General features: G+C 38.0%; 3 protein-coding genes across 5 annotated transcripts in view; 1 reads left to right on the top strand and 2 right to left on the bottom strand.

The window, feature by feature from the left end:
• The window catches only part of LOC145507595 (uncharacterized), a 77663-nt gene that overhangs the window by 8424 nt on the left and 48585 nt on the right, over positions 1 to 20654 (bottom strand). The window contains exon 2 of one of the 3 annotated variants that reach the window (XM_081494471.1): positions 6768 to 6865. The exons of the other annotated variants lie outside the window; for them this stretch is intronic. Coding sequence (XP_081350597.1) covers positions 6785 to 6865 — 81 coding nt within the window. The 3' untranslated portion in view covers positions 6768 to 6784. The remainder of the gene's footprint in view (positions 1 to 6767; positions 6866 to 20654) is intronic. 3 annotated transcript variants of the gene reach the window in all.
• LOC145507590 (large ribosomal subunit protein eL30) lies at positions 10854 to 15140 on the bottom strand. The gene has a single exon (XM_081494458.1). It carries the CDS (start codon positions 11200 to 11202, stop codon positions 10855 to 10857), a length of 348 nt encoding a protein of 115 aa, XP_081350584.1. The 5' UTR covers positions 11203 to 15140; the 3' UTR covers position 10854.
• LOC145507582 (methylsterol monooxygenase 1) lies at positions 15661 to 17357 on the top strand. Its single transcript, XM_081494426.1, has one exon. The coding sequence runs from the start codon at positions 15699 to 15701 to the stop codon at positions 16578 to 16580; it is 882 nt and encodes a 293-aa protein (XP_081350552.1). The 5' UTR covers positions 15661 to 15698; the 3' UTR covers positions 16581 to 17357.

The following is a 20654-nucleotide window of genomic DNA, read 5'->3' as shown; positions in this document are numbered from 1 at the left end:
AGTCTTCTCCAACACCACAGTTCAAAAGCCTCAATTCTGTGGCGCTCAGCTTTCTTCACCGTCCAACTCTCACATCCATACATGACCACTGGAAAAACCATAGCCTTGACTAGATGGACTTTTGTTGGCAAAGTAATGTCTCTGCTTTTAAATATGCTATCTAGGTTGGCCATAACCTTCCTTCCAAGGAGTAAGCGTCTTTTAATTTCATGGCTTCAATCACCATCAGCAGTGATTCTGGAGCCCAAAAAAATAAAGTCTGATACTGTTTCCACTGTTTCCCGATCTATTTCCTATGAAGTGATGGGACCAGATGCCATGACCTTAGTTTTCTGAACGTTGAGCTTTAAGTCAACTTTTTCACTCTCCTCTTTCACTTTCATCAAGAGGCTCTTTAGTTCTTCACTTTCTGCCATAAGGGTGGTGTCATCTGCATATCTGAGGTTATTGATATTTCTCCCGGCAATCTTGATTCCAGCTTGTGCTTCTTCCAGCCCAGCGTTTCTCATGATGTACTGTGCATATAAGTTTAATAAGCAGGGTGACAATATCCAGCCTTGACGTACTTAATTTCCTATTTGGAACCAGTCTGTTGTTCCATGTCCAGTTCTAACTGTTGCTTCCTGATCTGCATACAGGTTTCTCAAGAGGCAGGTCAGATGGTCTGGTATTACTATCTCCAGAAAAACATCTATTTCTGCTTTATTGACTATGGCAAAGCCTTTGACTGTGTGAGTCACAATAAACTGTGGAAAATTCTGAAAGAGATGGAACAACAGACTTGTTCCAAATAGGAAAAGGGGTACGTCAAGGCTGTATATTGTCACCCTGCTTATTAAACTTATATGCGCAGTACATCATGAGAAACGCTGGGCTGGAAGAAGCACAAGCTGGAATCAAGATTGCTGGGAGAAATATCAATAACCTCAGATATGCAGATGACACCACCCTTATGGCAGAAAGTGAAGAGGATCTAAAAAGCCTCTTGATGAAAGTCAAAGAGGAGAGTGAAAAAGTTAGCGTAAAGCTCAACATTCAGAGCTAAGATCATGGCAAAACTAAGATCATGGCATCTGGTCCCATCATTTCATGGGAAATAGATGGGGAAACAGTGGGAACAGTGTCAGACTTTATTTTTTGGGGCTCCAAAATCACTGCAGATAGTGATTGCAGCCATGAAATTAAAAGACACTTATTCCTGGGAAGGAAAGTTATGACCAACCTAGAAAGCATATTAAAGATCAGAGACCTTACTTTGCCAACAAAGTTCCATCTAGTCAAGGCTATGTTTTTTCCAGTAGTCATGTATGGATGTGAGAGTTGGACTGTGAAGAAAGCTGAGTGCCAAAGCATTAATGCTTTTTAACTGTGGTGTTGGAGAAGACTCTTGAGAGTCCCTTGGACTGCAAGGAGATCCAAGCAGTCCATCTTAAAGGAGATCAGTCCTGGTTGTTCATTGGAAGGACTGAAGTTGAAGCTGAAACTCTGATACTTTGGCTACCTCATGCGAAGGGTTGACTCACTGGAAAAGACCCTAATGCTGGGAAGGATTGGGGGCAGGAGGAGAAGGGGACGACAGAGGATGAGATGGCTGGATGGCATCACTGACTCGATGGACATGAGTTCGGGTAAATTCTGGGAGTTGGTGATGGACAGGGAAGCCTGGCGTGCTGTGATTCATGGGGTCGCAAAGAGTCAGACACAACTGAGCGACTGAACTGAACTGAACAATATCCAATATTAATTAGAGTATTATACCCTCCACTAATGATTGGTATGGGATGCACTATTCTCATTATTGTGTTTTGTGTTTACCTCTCTCTCTGCACATTGAAGTCTTTTCTTAGTTCTTTTCCAATATTGTAACAATATCCTTCCAAATTTTTCTTAAGTATTTTGGGAAAAACAAATCAGAGAAAAGTAAAAATAACAATCAAAAAACAAATTGGAAATGAGCAGTCTACAACTGAGTGCTAATTTGCTTGACTAAGATTTGAGACAAGTTCTTAATAAGATGCAATGATAAGTAATTTTTGAAATTTCCACATGTATTGTGATTATTAAATAGAAATTGCATGATAAAACATTTTGAAATGTAGAGAACTTATTAAGCAATTTCTATCCAATTTCTAATTCCCTCCTTAAATATTATAGTAGCATAAAATCTTTCCTTCATATAAAATTGCTGAGGATTTTCTCTATGAATTTGGAATGTTTTCCAGGTGGTTTCAGGGATACCAATCATGCATGGCTTTATTATCTTACTGAAAAATATTAATGTATTCATCTATGACAGCAAAAGATGTATATATACTGATCACACATTGTGTTTGGCTCATATTATTTCTGTTTTAATAACCTCAACACTGAGAATGGAGTTACAAAGAAAAAGTGTACAAACAAAACAGTTGGTGACTACAAATTCCATTCTAAGTTCACTGTTTATTTCAGACTTTGATTAACAGTTTCTTTTTGTGTTAAATGATTTTATGTTTACTTTCCAAAACAGTTTAATTGAAATTACAGTGTTATGCAATACAGAGGGGATCCCACATGGCACTATTGGTAAACAATCTGCCTGCCAGTGCAGGAGATGCAAGAGTTGCAGGTTCGATCCCTAGGTCTGGAAGATTGCCTGGAGGAAGAGATAGTGACCCTCTCCAGCATTCTTGCCTGGAAAATTCCATGGACAGAGGAGCCTGATGGGCTACAGTCTAGGAGATTGCAAAGAGTCAGACACAATTGTGCATGCATTCACACACGCAATACAGAAATGGTGGTATTATCCACCACATCTACTATAAGGCTCTCCACATTTTATTTTTTCAAATGACACTTAAGCAATAAAACGATTATGAGGTGGATGAAATTCAAGCAACATAAAGAGAGAAAAGGAAGAAGAGGGCAAGAGAAAGAGAGTGGGAGAGAGGGAGAAGGAGGAAAGAAAGAGGGAAGAAGGGAGGGAAGGAGAGAAGGAGGGAGAGAAAGAAGGGAGGGAGAGAAAGATGGAAAAGCCGCAACCTATGAATTATTCTCAGTATTTTCATAACAAAATATTCACCTTAGTGAACCCCTGGTGGCTCAGTGATAAAGACTCCACCTGTAATGCAGGAGACATGGGTCCAATCTCTGGGTCAGGAAGATCCCCTGGAGAAGGAAATGGCAACCCGCTCCAGTATTCTTTCCTGGGAAATCTCTTGGATGGAGGAGCCTGGTGGGCTGCAGCCCATGGGGATCACAAGAGTCAGACAGGACAGTGACTAAACCACCACCAGTGTTTTCAATCTACGCCTAATACGGGAGATGAGATTAGTATTGTGATTTGATTGTATACTTATACCCCTTCACTGTAGATAGAGAAAGGCAGTGTCAAGTCACTACTCTAAAATTAATTCTACTCAAACTTTTCTTTTGCAGAAGTCCTTCCAAGTGAACAGTAAACAGGCTTGATTCTTTTAATTAAGGCTTTTTGTTTGTTTGTTTGTTTTTCCTTTAGGTTGGCTTCTTTTCTTAGGGACACAGGCCAATTTCTCTTTTATTTAGCTAATGACCTCAGGGCTCTAACTCCCTCTGGATGAGGACAAAGACAATTATATTTGTAGTCTGATTTTGTAGTATTTATTTAATCAGAAAATCATAACATCAATGATTTTTTTTTAATGCCCTAAAACGTTAGATTCCTTTTCAAGAGGACTTTTCTGTTGGCTCAGATGGTAAACAGTCTGCCTGCAGTGCAGGAGACCTGGGTTTGACCCCTGGGTCAGGTAGATCCCCTTGAGAATGGAATGGCTACTGACAACTCCAATATTCTTGTGGGAAAATTCCATGGACAGAGGAGCCTGGAGGGCTACAGTCCATGAGAACAAAGAGTTGGACACAACTGAGCAACTGATACTTTTCAAAATAGTGTTTCTTCAGAAATAATACTGTATTTCATTGATGGTAGTATGCAAACACTTTTAAAACATTTTAAAAGAAACCAATTACTGCCTTCTTCAGTAAGTTTTCCTACATTTAAAATTTTCTTCAAAACTGCCTCAACTATTTTAATAACTTTTGTTACATTAAAACTAACAATACATTTCAAAATTATTTTAGTCATTTATCTCACTAATTTTCTAACAGAATAATGAAGATGTTGCCTGAAATATAGTCTAACTTGTCAAATCTAGTATATTATCTCAATAGCCAGTAAATATTTGGGCTTTATAAACTTTGATATTTAAGATTTGATTAGCTAAGAAAATCAATCTAAAATGTAAACAACACTTTTGATGTAAGAGTTCACGCTTACCTTCCTGGATTGGAATGAAGTTATTTCTTTCTTTGATAAGGAGTATTTTAAATGTTGTTCTATTGATATTCAACTTTAAACAATTTGAATTTTAGGTGCTGCAAATGTCTTTCTAAATCATTTTTTTCCCTCCAAAGCAAATAGTGTTCTTTAAGTAGAAATAGATTTCTTTCGGCCTTGGGAATTATTTCTCTCCCGTATCAATGTATAATTGAACGGATTCATTATACTAGCCATTCAAATATTTTGGAAAGCAACCAAAAATGCCCCTGGCCATAGCATTCCTTTTCAGTGATGTCTTACTCTATTCTGTAGTGCTTTAAATAACAACGCAACTGACTTCGGGATTCTTGCCTGGAGAATCCCATGGACAGAGGAACCTGGTGGCCTACAGTCCATTGGGTCACAAAGAGTCGGACATGACTGAAGCTACTTAGTATGCAAGGACATAAATATCCTAGGGGAATTAGGACATCTAATGTTGATGGAGGAGTAGGTACTAGACCAATGGAATCTAAGACATTTAAAAATTTCCCAACACAAATATCACTAACTGATTTTTGACAAAGGTTCAAAATCATTCAATATATTTAAGAAAAAAATATATTGTCTTAAAAAAGGTATTAAAGCATTGCACATGCAAATCCAAAGAAACAAACAACAACAACAACAAAAAAACCCCTGAACTTCTATATAAACCATAAAAGCTTATTTAAAAATTAACTCAAAATTGATCGAATGAGGGAGAGAAAAGGTGATGTCATCCAACCATCTCTTTCTCTGTTGCTCCCTTTCTCTCTTGCCCTCAGTCTTTTGCAAACATGCACACATACACACAGAAACACACAGAGATGCATTTCCAGAAACTGGATGTATGATTCCAGGGGCTGTGTGTGCATGTCTGTGTGCTCAGTTGCTTCACTTGGGTCTGATTCTTTGTGATCCTCAGGCTGCCCCAATTGGCTTGCTGTAGTTTCTCATTAAATTTAACGATTGAATATTTTAAAATTAGTGTAAATTAACAGATACAGACATAGATAAGATATCTAGATACAGATATAGATATAAATATCCTGCAGCTTCCCAGGTGGTGCTAGTGGTAAAGAATCCATCTGCCAATACAGGAGACCTAAAAGATTCAGGTTCAATCCCTGGGTCGGAAAGATCCCCTGATAGTTTGTGAGTTTTGAGGAATCAGTCCATTTCATCTTATTGGTGATTTATAGACACAGAGTTATTAAAAGCATCTTTATTAATCCTTTAATAATATCTATAGATTTCAATGTGCCAGTGCTCATACTTTGTGTTTAATACATGTGATATGTCTTTTTTCATTGTCTATTTTTTAAAAATAATATCTACTTTATAAAATTTACAAAGTATCAGCTTTTTACTTGATTGCCTTTCTTTATTTTTTTAGTTTTGGTGATTTCTACTCTTTTTGTTTTTTCTTCCTTCTGTTTGATTTGGATTTATTTCACTATGACTTTTAGAATATATTGCGGTGAAAATTTAATTTATTGACTTAAGATGTTATTTTAATGTTCTAAGTGTTCAGTACTATGATATTTAAGTACTACTTTGGCTGCATCTCATAGATTGTGATATGTTACATTTATATTAAGTAAAAATGTAGATCAATAAGAGGAAGACCTCCTGATACTTGAAAAATTACATTGTAAAGAAGCATTTAACAGGAGGCTTCCTGTATGCTGTTTTCGGTCTTGCATAAATTCTTTATTCCTCATTAGCACTTGAATGCAGGTGCTAGAGGAGCCACACAAGTTCCCGGAATAATAGGAATTTATGTCTCTCGTTCGTATGGAAAGTAGCCTTTCCATATTGTGAAAAGTAGCCATTTACAACTCTCTTCCCTTCTGATATGGAAAGTAACTTTTACAATCCCCTCTCTTGAAAATGATTCTAGCCTCAAGCTTCCTGAATAACTTGTAAGATTTTGTTTATCCCTATTTCTGCTGAAAAGGCTATCTTGTAAGACAGTATATATATGCCCACAATATGTTGAATAAACGCCTTTGTTCCATCAGAACACTGGTCCCCATGTCTTTCTTCAGTTCTCTCTCTCTCTCCCTTTCAGGCTGCTTCCACGGAGCACAGGTGTCCTCTGTGTCTACTTACCCACCCAGGTGACTTGTGCCTATGTAGATGGAGCTAACTCTTTGTCTAGAGTTATATTGACATGCTGTGTAAACCAGGGAATATCAGCCTCTTTTCTTCCTTCTTTCACTTTCTTATCGTCGACTCTGTACCCCCAAGTTCCGGTCCATTAAAGGACCACAACAAATAGTACGCCAGAACAGGGACATGGAATACGTGGCAGTTCGGGCAGAGTGACCCAGAGCTTATTGAAGCTGGTAAGTACTAAAGACATGGGTATAAGGGTGAGCCTATTCAGGCTGGTAAATACTAAGGACATAAATATAATGACAGGAAAGCCCAATCAACTTTTTACTTAACTTTATCACTTGTTTAAAGCTCAAGGATTTTCAGTTTCACACCAGGAAATAGAGGCTGGCCTTCAAACAGTGGTTGAATGTAATCCTTGGTTCCCTGAGGAAGACAATATTGATTCAGAAATTAGGCACCAGGTCAAAAAGAATGCTAAATGAGCCGCCAGACAGGGAAAAAACATTCCTACAGATTTCTGGCCTTAATGGGCTCCTATTGAAACTATGATTCTGCCATTTCAAGGTAATCCTGGCCCTCCTGATATTCAACAATAGGCAGAACACTTATTACATAAATATAAGCTAAATGATAAAACCTTACAAAAGGCCCAATTAGAACAACATAATATATTTACAAACCCTCCCCGGGTTGTTCCAAGCACTCCTCGTCTGCCATCAGACACAAATCTAAAAGCCTCTCCTTTGCTAAAACCTAATGATTCTGGCAACGACTCCTCTAGGACACCTTTTGACATTAAAATTAACACCCTTCTAAATAACAATGATGAGTTTTTACCACATACTCTTAATTGTAAAAAGTTGCTACCCGCCCACTCTCCTTCGAGACAGAGGCTTTCTAAATTGATGGCTTTACAATCGCAGGTCTCTGAAGCCGATGGTTTTTCTGCTCTTCCAGTTTTAAGAAATCATGACGCTCAAGGGCACGTAATACCTCAATATGAGGCTATTAACTTTTATCATATGCAACAAATAAAAAAGACTATAACTATGTACGGCCCACATTTACCTTTTACTGAAGTACTTCTAAATTCTATAACATCCACCCTTGGATATTTTATTCCCCATGATTGGCTTACTCCTTGGAAGGAAGGTTATGACCAACCTAGATAACATATTGAAAAGCAGAGACCTTATTTTGCCAACAAAGGTCCGTCTAGTCAAGGCTATGGTTTTTCCAGTAGTCATGTATGGATGTGAGAGTTGGGTGGTGAAGAAAGCTGAGCGCCGCAGAATTGATGCTTTTGAACTGTGGTGTTGGAGAAGACTCTTGAGAGTCCCTTGGGCTGCAAGGAGATCCAACCAGTCCATCCTAAAGGAGATCAGTCCTGGGTGTTCATTGGAAGGACTGATGTTGAAGCTGAAACTCCAATACTTTGGCCACCTCATGTGAAGAGTTGACTCATTGGAAAAGACCCTGATGCTCAGAAGGATTGGGGGCATGAGGAGAAGGGGGACAACAGAGAATGAGATGGCTGGATGGCATCACCGACTTGATGGATATGGGTTTGGGTGGACTCTGGGAGTTGGTGATGGACAGGGAGGCCTGGCGTGCTGCAGTTCATGGGGTCGCAAAGAGTAGGACACGACTGAGTGACTGAACTGAATGTATATGTAGCATCAGCAAAAAAGGCATTCATTTCAGAAGAATTAAAAATAGATCCCTTGTTCTTACTGTTAATTAATTTAGGAAACCCTGATTCAGATAATCTTTTTACTTTTCTGATTCTCATCATTATATTATCAAGTGAGAAATTACAGAGTACTTTGTAATATGCATGTGTGCACTCAGTCGCTTCAGTCTTCTGACTCTTTGGGAACCTATGGACTGTAGTCCACCAGGCTCCTCTGTCCTTGGGATTCTCCAGGCAAGAATACTGGAGTGGGTTCCATGCCCTTTTCCAGGAGACCTTTCTTCCCCAGTGATCAAACCCACGTCTCTCATCTCTTACATTCCAGACAGATTCTTTACCACTTAACCACCAGGAAATGTCTTGTAATATATTTGGCCAATATATCAAAGATTACAACCTCATTATCATTATCATCAGTCATCTTAAGTATTAAGATTTATCAAGTGATTACTACATAGTAAGCATATATTTAAGTAGTTTGCATGTAGTATTAAATCAGGATATATCACAAAAATTTTTTTAAAATTATTTAGCTAAGTTGTATGATAGTAAGAGGAGTTATTAAAATGTGTTCTCATCCAATACCAAAGGAATCATTTGTTTGTTAAAATTAAATTCTATGGCAAACGAATGAGAAAATGAAGTAATATTGGCATGTTTTCCTTTTTATCCTAAAGGAAGTAGGCTTTTGAGCTGCATTCACCAATTTTAGGTTTTCATTTCCTATTTCAAATTGATTTCATAAACTTGCTCTAAGCAGTAATAAATGCATTGTGGTATAGCTGATTTACATGATATCATAATCCCTACATCAAAGAAAATTGTCGTTTCGGTGGAAATACCAGAACAATAAGCATGAATAATTTGAGCAAAAACAAAAGTGGCTCTATTTAGATGAATTATATAGTGATTTTCTCTTTGAGTTGTATAAAGAGAAGCATTGACAGTTTTCGGAAGTCAGAGAAACCAGCAAATATGTCACGAGATTTGAGGAAATCTTTGAACCTGAGATAGAGTTTAGAATACAAGTACAGTTTGTATAGAATTTGAATAATTATAATATTTCTTACTTTAGAAATAGTTTTATACTGACAATTCCATTTACCATTCATAAAAAGTTTCCCTTTGACAGAAAAAAGTTGAGACAAAAAATATTTTAATAAATGTGGAGCACTCCATTCTTGATATTAAGTTTTGCTTTCTTACTTTTTCTGGCTTCTCTTTGACATCTTAGTTTCAGTATGCTTTTCAAATGTACTATCCTACCTGAACATCAAGGAATAATTTACAAAGCAGATTAAAAAACGAGAGGAAACCTTACATACATAAACAGCAGATACAATAAAAAGAATAAAGCAGATGGCAGTTTCTGCGGGAAATGGGTGGCTCATTAAATGTAGGTGCATGCTGCTTGCTAAAAAGATTGATGATTCATTCAACAAGCAATTTGAATCAGTATCCAAGTACTACACTCTACATTGATTTCAGTAGATGAATAAAATTTAGTAAAGGTGTAGGGACAAGGTATTGAAAAAAGGAGACATGATTGCATAGTCTCATATATAATGCATCTGTCAGCCACTAGCTTCTGACCATTTAAAAGAGTCATTCGTAGCATTTTTGCATTTCTAATAATCACATTTTTATTGAGAGAATTGTATAATAATGGAAAAAGTTTGATTATCTTTAGTACTGTAATGTGTAGTTTAAGATATTGTAGATGGTACATATATAAATAGTATGTGGTTTCCCTGATGGCTCAGATGATTAAGAATCTGCTTACCATGCAAAAGACCTGGGCTTGACCCCTGGGTAGGGAAAATCCCCTGCAGAAGGGAATGGCAACCCACCCCAGTGTTCTTGCTTTTGTATGGACTATTGGTTCTAGCCCATGTTTGTCTACATTTTTGTAGCAGAAATCTTGACTTTTGCCCTCACTTAATACCCTTAGAATATGTAGTTAGTTGTGTATCTTATTTTCAGTGACTTATTTTCTATTGGATTTCAAATAAGTTAACACATAATATGAAAATACATGTATAACATGCTGAAAACAATGAAGTAATTTACTACTTTTGCAAGAATAAGTAAAAAGAGTATAATTTCTAAATATACACACATACACGCCCCACAAAAAGTATGCTTGATCTCTAACAGGAAAGAAAGGAAGGAGAGATTTACATTTTCAGTGGGAATCTATTTTTATACTTTGAAAGTGAAGTGAAGTGAAAGTCTCTCAGTTGTGTCTGGCTCTTTGTGACAGTCCATGGAATTCTCCAGGCCAGAATAAGTGGGTAGCCTTTCCCTTCTCCAGGGGATCTTCCCAACCTAGGGATCAGAGCCAGGTCTCCCGCATTGTGGGCAAATTCTTTACCAGCTGAGCCACAAGGGAAGCCCAAGAATACTGGAGTGGGTAGCCTATACTTTCTCCAGTGGATCTTCCCAACCCAGGGATCAAACTGGGGTCTCCTGCATTGCAGGCAGATTCTTTACCAGCTGAGCTATCAGGGAAGCCCGAAATAACCTCCACCTGAACAGGGGCTTGAACCTTGGACCCTCAGACCAAAAGTCTGATGCTCTACTGACTGAGCTATCGGGGCTCTTATACCTTGGGGGAAATTCCAAAGAAGCAATCAAATTGATTCATTTTTTGTTTGTTTGTTTGTTTGTTTTTAAAACAAGCTCTGGCCAGTTTTATTAAAGAAAAATTGTACATGATTTACTTTTCACCCGTCTGTTCTGGCATGCTTCTAATAATATCAGAATCACCTGGATCAATGATAGCCAGTGTGCATACTCTGTAGTATTTTCCACATGCTGTACCCAATTCAATATTATTGCCACTGTAGTGATGGACACCAGTTTTGGCCAACATGGCATAATACTCTATTTCAGATTTCCTCAAGGCTGGGCAGTTGTTGGCGAGGATGACCAGTTTCGCTTTGCCTTGTCTGATCATTTTCAGAGTCTGTTTGTACCCCAGCACGTACTTTCCACTTTTCATAACCAGCTGGAGCCTAGAGTTGATCGACTCCAGTGACTTTTTCGTCTTCTTTGCGGCCACCATCTTCCTGCCTTAGATGCGGGAAGTCCCCAACCAAGAGCAGCCGCCAAGATGGCTGGGGACAAATTGATTCATCTTTAATGCATTCTAGAAGTTAATGAATCACATTTAATGGAAGAAATGTACTATTCATTGCCCAAAAAGATCTACAGAAAAAACAAAAGAAGCTAGTAATATAGTTAAAATAATACGAAAAATGCAAAAAAGATGGGAAATCTCAACTTATTGCATTCACATGCATGACTAACACAAACACATGCAAAAAAGAAAGAATGAATAAGTTGAATGGGATCATCAGTAAAACAGCAATTACTGAGATTGTGGGTAATTTAGGAAGATCTCACAGATGAGTTGTGGGTGGTGTCTGTTTCATGCAGTAAGTGAGTGAGAGGTGAACATTCTAGCTAGAACTGCTTTCGTGAACTTAAACCTGGATGTACTTGCCTCTTACGTCTCGAATGTTCCTGGGCCAAAAGAACAGCTTAAAATTCCTTTTCTCTCAACTGAGACATATGAATACAACTTATCACTACTGATATATGGACTTTACACTGAAATACACATGTTTGAAAACTAGTAACATCCCATAATATTATATAGTCAACTCATCAATTTTAAGAAAAAAATAAAATATGTAGAATGCCAGTGCCAAACAAGACTTTGGAAACACCACAGGAAAACCAATACTTTAAAAATTAACTATATTCATCCTTAAAACTATCTTAGGTCACTTACAATATATTTCACCATGCAATCAAATTAACTTTCAATTGATAATAATTAAACACAGAACTGAGAGGTGAAGAGAAAAACACAGGCTGTAAGAGCAAAATCACTAATGTAAATGAATTTAACTCAAATTCTTGCATTTATGAGCATTCGGATGAAGAGCAAAATTATAATCACATATCTTCAAGAAAAAGTGATAATTCATGGCAGAAAATAAAGATTAAATGGATAACTTTTCTTACAAATTGATTTAATAATAATGAAAACTGTAATTCACAACCTGTTAGACACCTAGCAATTATAGGTTTGTTTTCTTCTCAATTGGAAAAAATGAATGGTGTACCATTTTTTATATATATAAGGAAACAAAAGCCAAAGAAAGTGAAATAACAGTACCTTTGATTGAATCATTTCCACAGATGAAATATGAAGAGATGGAAGCGGAAGACAACATGTCCACAGTGATACAATTTGTACTCCTAGGGTTTTCTGATCTTCCAAACTTTCAATGGCTATTATTTGGGGTGTTCTCCATCATTTACATCATTATCTTTATTGGAAATAGTCTTATAATAATAATAACTACACTTGACCCTGCAATGCACAAACCCATGTATTTCTTCCTGGCAAACTTTTCCTCCTTGGACATCTGTTACATGTCCATCACTCTCCCTAGGATTCTGGTGAACCTTTGGACTCAGGACAGAAGAATATCTATCCTGGACTGTGCTGCCCAATGTGCTTCTTCCCTATCCTTGGAATGACTGAGTGCTTCCTGCTGGTGGTGATGGCCTATGACAGCTGTGTGGCCATCTGTGACTCTCGGCACTATCCCCTGGTCATGACCCCAAAGACGTGCCTCCAGCTGGCTGTGGGCTCCTTGGGTCAGTGGAATCCCAGTGCAGACAGGGCAAATGTGCCAGATCTTCTCTCTGCGTTTCTGTCATTCGAACTAGATTAACCACTTCTGTGACATTTCTCCCATTCTGAAGCTGGCCTGCAGAGACACTTTTGCACATGAGCTCTCAGTTTATGCAGTAGCTCTGCTGTTTGTTGCTGTAACTTTTATGCTGATCCTTGCCTCCTATAGCCAAATCATTTCCACTATTCTGAGGTTGCCAACAGCCAGAGGACAGACTAAAGCCTTCTCCACATGTTCTTCTCACCTGTTGGTTGTGCTTTTATTCTTTGGATCTGCTACCATTGCATACTTAAGGCCCAAATCCAGTCATTCTGCAGGAATTGACAGACTCCTCTCTCTGTTCTACACCATAGTGACTCTGATGTTCAATCCTGTGATATACAGCCTTCAGAATAAGGATGTGATTACAGCACTGAGAAAATTATTACTTAAAAAATAGGGTGATGATTTTAATTATAAATGTTTTAACTGTTTGCTAAACAGTTAACAGAGAAACATTTTCATCTTCTATCTGCCCCCTTTAAGAAGTTAGCCACCTCTATTCTCAGATGTACTTATGAATACTTTAGAAAACTAATCCACAATTTACTGGGCTTGGATACATACCAGATAAATGAGTCGTCAATCCTCCATGCCTAAGGAATAATCCTGCCTCATGAATTACATCAGTTCAGTTCAGTCGCTCAGTCATGTCCAACTCTTTGTGACCCCATGAATCGCAGCATGCCAGGCCTCTCTGTCCATCACCAACTCCCAGAGTCTACCCAAACCCATGTCCATCAAGTCGGTGATGCCATCCAACCATCTCATCCTCTGTTGTCCCATTCTCCTCCTGCCCCCAATCCCACCCAGCATTAGGGTCTTTTCCAATGAATCAACTCTTCGCATGAGGTGGCCAAAGTATTGGAGTTTCAGCTTCAACATCAGTCCTTCCAATGAACACTCAGGATTGATCTCTTGTAGGATGGATTGATTGGATCTCCTTGCAGTCCAAGGGACTCTCAAGAGTCTACTCCAACACCACAGCTCGAAAGCATCAATTCTGCGGCGCTCAGCTTTCTTCACCGTCCAACTCTTACATCCACGCATGACCACTGGAAAAACCATAGCCTTGACTAGACGGACTTTTGTTGGCAAAGATACCCCTTGTCCAAGGTAAGGAGCAACGGCTGCACTTTGCTGGAGCAGCCGTGAAGAAATACCCCACGTCCAAGGTAAGAGAAACCCAAGTAAGACGGTAAGTGTTGCGAGAGGGCATCAGAGGGCAGACACACTGAAACTAAAATTACAGAAAACTGGCTAATCTGATCACTCGGACCGCAGCCTTATCTATCTCAATGAAACTAAGCCATGCCGTGTGGGGCCACCCAAGACGGATGGGTCATGGTGGAGAGGTCTGACAGAATGTGGTCCACCGGGGAAGGGCTGGCAAACCACTTCAGTATTCTTGCCTTGAGAACCCCATGAACAGCATGAAAAGGCAAAAAGATAGGACACTGAAAGATGAACTCCCCAGGTCAGTACGTGCCCAATATGCTAATGGAGATCAGTGGAGAAATAACTCCAGAAAGCATGATGGGATGGAGCCAAAGCAAAAACGATACCCAGCTGTGGAGGTGACTGGTGATAGACGCAAAGTCCAATGCTGTAAAGAGCAATATTGCATAGGAACCTGGAATGTTAGGTCCATGAATCAAGGCAAATTGGAAGTGGTCAAACAGGAGATGGCAAGAGTGAATGTCGACATTCTAGGAATCAGTGAACTAAGATGAACCGGAATGGGTGAATTTAACTCAGATGACCATTATATCTACTACTGTGGGCAAGAATCCCTTAGAAGAAATGGAGTAGCCATCATGGTCAACAAAAGAGTCCAAAAGGCAGTACTTGGATGCAATCTCAAAAACGATAGAATGATCTCTGTTCGTTTCCAAGGCAAACCATTGAATATCACAGTAATTCAAGTCTATGCCCCGACCAGTAACGCCAAAGAAGCTGAAGTTGAACGGTTCTATGAAGACCTACGAGACCCTCTAGAACTAACACCCCAAAAAAGATGTCCTTTTCATTATAGGGGACTGGAATGCAAAAGTAGGAAGTCAAGAAACACCTGGCGTAACAGGCAAGTTTGGCCTTGGAGTACAGAATGAAGCAGGGCAAAGGCTAATAGAGTTTTGCCAAGAGAATGCACTGGTAATAGCAAACACTCTATTCCAACAACACAAGAGAAGACTCTACACATGGACATCACCAGATGGTCAACACCGAAATCAGATTGATTATATTCTTTGCAGCCAAAGATGGAGAAGCTCTATACAGTCAGCAAAAACAAGACCGGCAGTTGACTGTGGCTCAGATCATGAACTGCTTATTGCCAAATTCAGACTTAAATTGAAGAAAGTAGGGAAAACCAGTAGTCCATTCAGGTATGACCTAGATCAAATCCCTTATGAGTATACAGTAGAAGTGGCAAATAGATTTAAGGGACTAGATCTGATAGACAGAGTGCCTGATGAACTATGGACAGAGGTTCGTGACATTGTATAGCAGACAGGGATCAAGACAATCCCCATGGAAAAGAAATGCAAAAAAGCAAAATGGCTGTCTGAGGAGGCCTTACAGATAACTGGGAAGAGAAGAGAAGCGAAAAGCAAAGGAGGAAAGGAAAGATATTCCCATCTGAATGCAGAGTTCCAAAGAATAGCAAGGAGAGATGAGAAAGCCTTCCTCAGCGATCAGTGGGAAGAAATAGAAGAAAACAACAGAATGGGAAAGACTAGAGATCTCTTCAAGAAAATGAGAGAGGTAGCGCGCAAGAATAATAAGGCTGTCTGCAAAGATTTGAAAAATGGCAACAAATGAAAGTATCAGCATCTTTAGTTCTGCATCCTTGGCTGTGGAATATGTAGATTCACTTTTGCCTGAGAATCCTCTGCAGGAACCATTTAAAAATGCTTGGAACTATATGTTGAATAATTATACAAAGTTCCAGATTGCAACGTGGGGATCTCTCATAGTTCATGAGGCCCTTTATTTCTTGTTCTGTTTACCTGGATTTTTGTTTCAATTTATACCTTACATGAAAAAATACAAAATTCAAAAGGATAAACCAGAAACATGGGAAAACCAATGGAAATGTTTTAAAGTGCTTCTCTTTAATCACTTTTGTATCCAGCTTCCATTGATTTGTGGAACTTACTATTTTACAGAGTATTTCAGTATTCCCTATGATTGGGAAACAATGCCAAGATGGTACATGCTTTTGGCGAGATGTTTTGGCTGTGCAGTGATCGAGGATACGTGGCACTATTTCTTGCACAGGCTTTTACACCACAAAAGGATATACAAATACATTCATAAAATTCATCATGAGTTTCAGGCTCCATTTGGAATGGAAGCTGAATATGCACATCCTCTGGAAACCATAATTCTTGGAGCTGGATTTTTCATTGGAATCATGCTTTTATGTGATCATGTTTTTCTTCTTTGGGCCTGGGTGACTGTTCGTTTGATAGAGACTATTGATGTCCATAGCGGCTATGACATTCCTCTCAACCCTTTAAACCTCATTCCTTTCTACGCTGGCTCCCGGCACCACGATTTCCACCATATGAACTTCATCGGGAACTATGCTTCAACATTTACATGGTGGGACAGAATTTTTGGAACAGACTCTCAATTTAATGCCTACAATGAAAAGATGAAGAAAGTTGAGAAAAAGACTGAATAAGCATCTCATATAAACCTTCTGGAAAATATACATTTCCTGAATTGAAGCTAGTAGCTAACATTGCTTCTGGGGAGCAGAAATATACATATGACTTGGCAACTAAGTGATTAAAAAGAATATTAACAACTTGTAATTAATTTCCTAGTGGGAGCTTTCATATATTTAAGTACAGTTTTCCTGAGGAAGTTTTAAGGGCCATTTTGCTAATCTTACAAAAAGGATTTAAGTAATGGAAGGAGTATTAATTGAAGTCTTTCCCCCTACATTGTACCATAGGCCTAAAGCCAAAATTGGTCTTTAAACCTTTTAAATATATAGTGACCATTTCAGGAACTCTTGGTAGTGGTGTTGGCCTCCTATTGAACTTTAGATACTTTTTGGGAATTTGCATAAAAATCAAATGCCATAGATTGAACTATACCAGTCTGTACAGTATGAGTGAGTGCTAAATCCAGAATAGCCAGTGCCAGGAATTTCTTCTTATCTGGAGCTGACCAGTTTGAAGTGACTCTTTCTTTGGGAAGTCCTTTTTGATTGTAATGTACCACTGTTATCTATAAATTAAGGCATTTATGAATTGATGTAAGACTATTTTAGTCTAAAGGTTTTCAGGTTACTTGAACTTTTTAAAAAATTGAGCTTTATTTCTGCTATTTACCCTTTCATGTTTGTATATCAAGTTTTCTTTGTACTTAAAGCAGTGTCCTGAAACTTTGTGTACTGACTTGCTGTATTTGCACTTGGAGCTATTGAAATAAATGTGATTTTGTTTGATTATTTCATTTCCAATTTAAAAAAAAAAAAAAAAAGGAAGAAAATGAGAGATATCAAAGGAACATTTCATGCAAAGATGGGCTCGATAAAGGACAGAAATGGTATGGACCTAACAGAAGCAGAAGATATTAAGAAGAGGTGGCAAGAATACACAGAAGAACTGTACAAAAAAGATCTTCATGACTCAGATAATCACGATGGTGTGATCACTCACCTAGAGCCAGACATCCTGGAATGTGAAGTCAAGTGGGCCTTAGAAAGCATCACTATGAACAAAGCTAGTGGAGGTGATGGAATTCCAGTTGAGCTATTTCAAACCCTCAAAGGTGATGCTGTGAAAGTGCTGCACTCGATATGCCAGCAAATTTGGAAAACTCAGCAGTGGCCACAGGACTGGAAAAGGTCAGTTTTCGTTCCAATCCCAAAGAAAGGTCATGCCAAAGAATGCTCAAACTACCGCACAATTGCACTCATCTCACATGCTAGTAAAGTAATGCTCAAAATTCTCCAAGCCAGGCTTCAGCAATACGTGAACCGTGAACTTCCAGATGAATTACATAGTAATTTACATATTAAAAAAGCTAAAACAAAATTGAATCAGTTAAGTTTTTTGGCTTAAATATACTGGAAAATATATAAGTTTATTTATCTAAATAATTATCTCTATCTCCACATTTGCATTTGCTGGCATTCTTTGATTCTATAGCACAGAAAATGACTACTAGCAGTTGAAAATTGAATGTTTGAAGGAGAGATTGAATGAGTGAATGGGTAAATGAATATTGCTAGTGCCAACATCAGACTGCTAGCAAAAAAATCTAGATTTTTCAGAAAACCAATAATATTGGGAGCATATTTGCTAATTCTCTATAAACTCACATGAAATTACTTCAATCATAAAACCAAAAGAATAGCGTTCATAGACTTTGTTCTCTTCCTAAGTGCATGATAAAGAGTACCTTCCTACTCATCTTAACTGGTTTACTTTGCACATATTTGCATGTTCTACTTAGCAAATTTGATCCAAAATAATTTGCTTTGTGTTATTTAATCTGTTACATAACTGCATTCTAACAGCTAAATCCATGTCAATTTGAATTTTGAAAAGAGAATATATACGGATATAAAAGTGAAGAAAAGTTTTAGAAGTTATGTTCAGAATTACCCACAGTCCATACAATTGCATTACATTAGTGTGTCTGGACTAACTTCCTGTGTCTTTATCCTCTCCTTTAGTGTTGAAAATTTTAAATCATTGACTGATATAATCAAGGAAAGTGAACATATCTCACTAGGATTATTAATGCCCATCTTCCCAATTCCATCCTCAAATCAGCAACATTAAGAGATGAGTTGTTGTAGCTGTCCCTGAGAACTTCTGCTACAGTTCTTTTGGCAATTATTCCATTCTCTAGTTTTAGTTTTAATTATAACCTAACTGGCTTCATCCCTGGATGTACCTTTATGGTGTATCAGAGAATAATTTATGGAAGTTAATGGTTCAATCAAATGAAGACCACATAAGCCAGTCATGGTATTTCATTGGGAGATTGTTATAGATATCTCTCCTGGTGAGATGAACTAGAATCCCTGGAAACAAGTACACTACAAAATGGACTTTACAGATATGATTAATATCATAAATCATTGAAATGGGGAGATTATTCAGGTAGAACCAATCTGATCACATAAGCCTTAAAAACAAGAAGAGAAAGAAAAGCAATATTCAAAAAATAGGTTATCACAGATGGAGCAGAGAAAAGGAGGGCTCATTTTGTCATTGTTGGCTCCAAAATCTGTTGGGACAAAGAGCAAGGATTGTCCTGATCTCTAGAAAGTGAGCATGATATTTGACCAGTTGCCAGCAAGGAGTCAGTCCTCTGTCCGACAACCTCAAGGAAGTAAATTCTGCCAATAATTTAATTGAACAAGAAAGATAGAATACTCACTAGAGCATAAAAAAAGAATGTGGCCCTCCCAACACTTTCGACCTATCATCTACAGAACTCTAAGATAATAAATTTTAAGGCACTCAGTTTGTGGTAATTTACTAAAACTGCAAGAGACAACTAATACACAGAAAATAATGATGTTCACAGAAAATAATATAAGAGATGGTGTAGATCTGCTCAGGATATACAAATTCAAAACTTCAAACTCATAACCAATTCAGCGGTACTATGAGGATTTGAAATATTCAATTTATCAGCCTCCATTCCAGCTGAGTATGAAGCAATGACTCAATTTTGGCTAGTAACATGAAGATAGATGTCAACAGGTGTTCAGTCTTTTGTTTCCACTACTTTCATCCTTAGTGTTAGTCACTCAGTCTTGCCTAACTCTTTGCGACCCCATGGACTGCAGCCCACCAAGCTCCTCTGTCCATGGGATTTTCCAAGCAAAGATAGTGGAGTGGGTTGCCATTTCCTTCTCCATCTTTCATCCTTGGAAGAGTGCAGAAGTCATATCTAAGAATGGGAAAGCAGGAAAGCATAAGGAACCTGACATTCCAATGTCTTTATTTTAAAAGTATAAGACTAGTCATACCACCCCACCAGAAGTGCTCTGTGAAGTAAATAAATGTGTTTTATTTCACAGGCTTAAATAAATAGATTCATCATTACTATTTTTCTAGATTCCATTTTATTTGCATTAATATACAATATTATTTGTTTCTCTCTTTCTGACTTACTTCACTCTATATATCATGCTCTAGATTCATCCACCTAATTAGAACTGACACAAATTCATTACTTTCTATAACTGAGTAATATCCCATTACATAAATGTACCACTACTTCTTTATCCATTCATCTGTCAGTGTACATCTAGGTTGCTCCAATGTCTTGGCTATTGTAAACAGTTCTGCATATCTCTTTGAATTATGGTTTTCTCAGGTTATATACCCAGGAGTGAGATTGCTGGGTCTTATGGAAGTTTTCACGGGGATGATTTTGATCACCACCTCCTTTACAACATTACAGACCTCCATTTATAGTTCTTTAGGCACTCTATCAGATATAATCCCTTGAATTGACCTGTTACTTCCATTGTATAATCATAAGGGATTTGATTTAGGTCATACCTGAATTGCCTCGTGGTTTTCCCTACTTTCTTCAGTTTAAGTCTGAATTTTGCAATAAAGAGTTTGTGATTTGAGCCACAGTCAGCTCCCAATCTTATTTCTGCTGACTGTATAGAGCTTCTCCATCTTTGGCTGCAAAGAATATAATTAATCTGATTTTGGTATTGACCGTCTGGTGATGTCCATGTGTAGAGTCGTCTCTTATGTTGTTGGAA

This window comes from Giraffa tippelskirchi, chromosome 1 (genome assembly GCF_054371585.1).
Source record: "Giraffa tippelskirchi isolate mGirTip1 chromosome 1, T2T-mGirTip1v1.2.pri, whole genome shotgun sequence".
In the NCBI taxonomy this organism is placed as follows: Eukaryota; Metazoa; Chordata; class Mammalia; order Artiodactyla; family Giraffidae; genus Giraffa; species Giraffa tippelskirchi.
Note: the sequence above shows the minus strand (reverse complement) of the source record. Positions and strands in the feature narration are given on the sequence as shown.

Excerpts from the sequence above, each read along its gene's own strand:
- LOC145507590 (XM_081494458.1), bottom strand. The coding sequence starts at position 11,202 with ATGGTGGCCGCAAAGAAGACGAAAAAGTCACTGGAGTCGATCAACTCT.
- LOC145507582 (XM_081494426.1), top strand. The coding sequence starts at position 15,699 with ATGGCAACAAATGAAAGTATCAGCATCTTTAGTTCTGCATCCTTGGCT.